This window comes from Penaeus vannamei, chromosome 31, assembly GCF_042767895.1.
Source record: "Penaeus vannamei isolate JL-2024 chromosome 31, ASM4276789v1, whole genome shotgun sequence".
NCBI lineage: Eukaryota > Metazoa > Arthropoda > Malacostraca > Decapoda > Penaeidae > Penaeus > Penaeus vannamei.
The window spans coordinates 29316554-29321553 of record NC_091579.1 but is presented as its reverse complement, the minus strand read 5'-3'; the positions used below and the strand labels follow the sequence as shown (position 1 = coordinate 29321553).

General features: G+C 39.3%; 1 protein-coding gene across 1 annotated transcript; it reads left to right on the top strand.

The window, feature by feature from the left end:
* The first annotated feature begins 389 nt into the window (after positions 1–389).
* On the top strand, positions 390–5000 carry LOC113822342 (uncharacterized). The gene has a single exon (XM_070144216.1). The coding sequence runs from the start codon at positions 390–392 to the stop codon at positions 4998–5000; it is 4611 nt and encodes a 1536-aa protein (XP_070000317.1).

Below are 5000 nucleotides of genomic sequence, written 5' to 3'. Positions count from 1 at the left end.
TCAAGGAATCCCAGTACTTAAGTATAAGTTTTATGTGTTCTCAGATATATATAGGTCTGGTTAGGATAAGTGTTTGAATCTGTTTAGTGGTGTATTTTTTACGAAATATCCTATTGCATGTGTGTAAAATATTTCTTTCCTAGGTTATGCATTTATCTGTTCGTTTGTTTCTTACTACAAGGCCCTGGATTCTGTTCTATTACTTTGATGTCATTCATGGAGTTAAAAAACCTTGTTATCTTAGATCTTCAGTAAAATAGGAATCAACAGCATTGTTTATTTTAACCGTTGCGTAACAAAATTGGCGACCTTGCCAGGATCCAGGTGCCGTGTAATGTATTAGGAAACTGCATCATTTATGCCAGTTATCTCTACCCGTCTTTGTAAACATGGCATCTATCATTAGTGAAGAGGATGTCAAGAATTTTCTTTCTTCAGAACCATCTGTTGAGAAAGTTGAATCATTAGGGAACCATGAACTAAAATTAGTTGCTAAATTTCTTGAACTGGAGTTTCCTTCAGATGTAAATAGATTCCCATTAGTTAACATGATTAACAGGAAATTGTTTGGTATAGAGGATCCTTTTTCATGGAATTTCCCTGAAGAAATTGACCGTGTTCATGACTTTTCAGCTTCGCATGAAGTTACAAGTGAAGGCTCAAGCAATCTTAAAGACCCTTGTGTGCTCTTAGAATTAGAAAAGATCCGTCTGGAGCAGGCCAAACTTGATTTGCGCCGGGAAGAGATGAAGCTAAATCATGAGTTTAGAATAAAACAGCTGGAGAGCAATCCTGTCTCTATTCATTCTTTTGATGTGGCAAGACAGGTAAGACTTGTTCCACCTTTTTGTGAGCGGGATGTCACCAAGTACTTTGTGATGTTTGAAAAGGTTGCACAGAGTTTATGTTGGCCCAAAGAGTATTGGCCAATATTGTTGCAAAGTGTTTTGAAGGGTAAGGCTCAAAGTGTGTATGCATCTTTATCAAACATTCAATGTGTAGATTATGATGTTGTGAAAAATACTATTCTGAAGTCGTATGAACTTGTGCCAGAGGCATATAGGCTCAAATATAGAAACACTTTCAAACTAGCTGACCAGACTTATGTAGAATTTGCCAGAGTTAAAGAAGATTTGTTTAATCAGTGGCTTCGTTCAAAAGAGGTAAAGTCAGACTTTGTTAGATTAAAGGAACTAATGTTATTAGAGGAATTTGCCAGATGTGTTCCTAAAGAAGTTTCTCTATACTTATCTGAACGAGGTGTAGATAATATAGCTGTTGCTGCCATTATGGCTGATGAGTATGTATTGACACATAAGACCTATACTAATAAATTTCCGGGTTTTCAGAATAAGAGAGATGTTGTAGCAGCTTCTCACTGTAAGTTTGCTCTTCCAGATGATGTAGTGGACCATGGAAAGATGTCCAAGCCACATGATTTTGTACAAGGGAAGAAATGTAAGATTTGTAATTACTGTGGGAAGACTGGCCATTGGGAGAGAGAGTGTTGGAAGAAGTCACGAGAAATTAAGGCTAAATCAGTAGCCTTGGTTTCCACTAAAGTAAGTTTATCCAAAAAGTTTTCACCTGTAACTGTTTTCCCCAGAAATGAAAATAAAGCTTCTTTAAGAAAGTTGGATGTAAACAGTGGTGATGGGGCTTTCACTGGATCGTATGATAGTTTTATGCATGAAGGTACTGTCTCACTTGAGGGTGGGGAAAAGAAATCTGTTCAGATTTTACGGGATACTGGCGCTTTAAAATCTCTCATGTTAAAAGGTTTGGTTGATTTTGAAAGCCCAGAGAAAATAGTTGTTCATGGAGTTGGAGGATCCATCTCTGTTACCCCTGTGAGAGTGTACCTTGAGTGTGAATTCTTTGAGGGTTTTGTGGGTGTAGGCCTGGTGGATCAATTGCCTATGCATGGTGTTCATTTCCTGTTGGGAAATGATATAGCGGGCAACAAGGTGAACCCTGTTCCGTTATTATCTGAGAAACCTGTAGCTGTGGAAGAAACTAAGCAATTAGTTGAGGAAGTACCCCATGTGTTCCCTGCCTGTGCTGTAACAAGGTCCATGTCAACCAATATTAAAGTACCTCAGACTGGGAATGTAATCAATCCTGTCACTACTACTGATACTGATGCTGTTAACTTGGCTGATACCTTTTTTGCCACCATTGACTCTGTAGATAGAGTAGCACTAGTTAATCAAACTGATATGTCTAAAGGATTAATTGAATTGCAGCAAGCTGACCCTGAGTTGCAAGACTTAGCTGAAGCTGCTGTGGCTGAAAATGAGTGTGATGAACTGTCAGTTTGTTACTATTTGAAAAGGGGTGTATTAATGCGTAAGTGGAGACCCCATTCGTCCCCAGCAACTGACAGTGAGTGGGTGACAGTACACCAGGTAGTAGTTCCAAATGTTTATAGGTATGATATAATGAAACTTGCTCATGATTCTACTTTGGCAGGACATTTGGGGGTAAGAAAGACCTTAGACCGGATTTGGCGTAACTTTTATTGGCCTACAATTCGCAAAGATGTTTCCCGTTATTGCAGAACATGCCACACATGCCAAATGGTCGGTAAGCCTAATCAACCTCCTGATATTGCTCCATTAATACCCATTCCCCCCTTTGATGCTCCATTCTCCAGAGTGGTTATTGATATTGTTGGCCCTTTACCTAAAACTGCAACAGGATATTCTTATATTCTTACTATCATGGATATGGCTACTAGATATCCTGAGGCTGTTCCTCTCAAAAATACCTCAGCTAAAATAGTAGTAAGAGAGTTATTACAGTTCTTCACAAGGTTTGGCTTACCTAAAGAAGTGCAGTCTGACCAGGGATCAAATTTTATGTCCAAAGTTTTCAGACAGTCCCTCCGGGAACTAGGTATTGAGCAGATCACTTCCACTGCTTACCATCCTCAGAGTCAAGGTGCCATAGAACGTTATCATCAAACTCTTAAAAGTATGATTACAAAATTTTGTACAGAAAGTCACAAGGATTGGGATAAAGGCTTGCCTTTCTTGCTTTTTGCTACTAGAGAAACACCAAATGAATCCTTGGGGTTTTCTCCATTTGAGTTAATGTTCACCCACGAGGTGAGAGGACCATTAAAATTATTAAAAGAAGAGTGGCTTGGTATGGATGAGAATGTAGGACTTTTATCTTATGTTAGTGACTTTAAAGAGAAGCTGAACCGTAGTTGGAAAATTGCTAGAGATAACTTGGTTTCTTCCCAAAAGAAAATGAAGAAATGGTACGATAAGAACGCGAGAATGAGGGTGTTCCAGCCAGGTGATCAGGTGTTGGTTCTGCTTCCCATACATGGTCAACCCTTACAGGCAAAATTTAGTGGTCCATATTTGGTAAAGCAGAAGCTGAGTGATGTTAATTATGTTGTTTCCACCCCAGATAGGAGAAAATCCAGTCGACTATGTCACATAAATATGTTAAAACCATACTACCAGAGGGATTCACCAGATGCTCCAGTGTGTGCAGTAGCTCTAACACCCACAGAAGATGAAGATAATGCTTGCCCGCCAACATTGGAGATGACTGGGACCTGGGAGAAGAACACTAACGCCTGGACCAAGGTATCAGATAAGCTCACCCATCTAACAGCAGAGCGGAGAGAAGAATTTGTCTCACTCTTGTCTCGGTATCAGGATGTATTCCGGGACTCACCAGGACTTACAACATTAGCAGTGCATGATGTGAATGTGGGGGATGCTGCACCAGTGAAGCAGGCGCCTTACCGTGTAAATCCAAATCGTCTTGCCCCTCTTCAACAAGAATTGAATTATATGTTAGAACATGGACTAATTGAAGCTTGCCAAAGTGAGTGGTGTTCACCTGTGACTCTAGTGCCTAAGTCTGATGGGGGATATCGATTTTGTATTGATTTTAGGAAAGTCAATGCTCTGACTAAGACAGACACATATCCGTTACCAAGGGTGGATGAGTGCATCGACAAAGTGGGAAGTTCTAATTACATTAGCAAGTTTGATCTACTAAAGGGATATTGGCAAGTTCCTTTGACTGACCGAGCTCAGGACATTTCATGTTTTGTTACTTTGGGTCAAACTTATAAGTGTAAAGTGATGCCCTATGGTATGAAAAATGCTCCTGCCACTTTTCAGAGATTGATGAACACTATTACTGCAGGAATCAAAGGCTGTGTAACTTATATAGATGATGTGGTTGTCTACAGTGATTCTTGGGAAGAACATATCTCTGAAGTTGGAGAACTCTTGAATAGATTCTCCAGTGCTAATCTTGTTGTAAACCTCGAAAAATGTGAATTTGTTAAAGCCCAAGTACAGTATCTTGGGTATGTAATTGGACAGGGATCAGTAGCCCCACCACTGGCTAAAGTTGAATCTATATGTCGGTGTCCCAGACCTCAGAATAGGAAAGAATTACAAAGATACTTAGGTATGATAGGTTACTATCGTATGTTTATTTTAAATTTTACAGAAGTGGTAGCTCCCCTTACTGATTTGTTGAAGAAAGGTATCAACTTTGAGTGGAGTAAGGAATGTGAACTAGCATTTGATCAAGTCAAAGCTATTCTGTCTAATTCCCCTGTATTGCAAGCTCCTAATTTCAGTAAGCCCTTCAAATTGGCTGTAGATGCAAGTGATGTTGGTGCTGGTGCCGTCTTATTGCAGGAAGATGACCAGGCCATTGATCACCCAGTTTGTTACTTTAGTAAGAAATTTAATTCAGCCCAGAAAAATTATTCTACCATTGAGAAAGAGTTATTATCACTTATACTTGGTCTTCAACATTTTGCTGTTTACCTTAATCCTTCTGGCCATGAAATTACGGTGTTTACTGACCATCATCCCCTCAAATATTTGAACAAGTTTAGAGATAAAAACCAGCGATTAACTAGATGGAGTTTATACTTGCAAGAGTTTCATCTTAATATCATTCATATAAAAGGGAAGGATAATGTGATTGCAGATTGCTTGTCACGACTTTAA

Coding starts and splice junctions, on each gene's coding strand:
- LOC113822342 (XM_070144216.1), top strand. CDS start 390: ATGGCATCTATCATTAGTGAAGAGGATGTCAAGAATTTTCTTTCTTCA.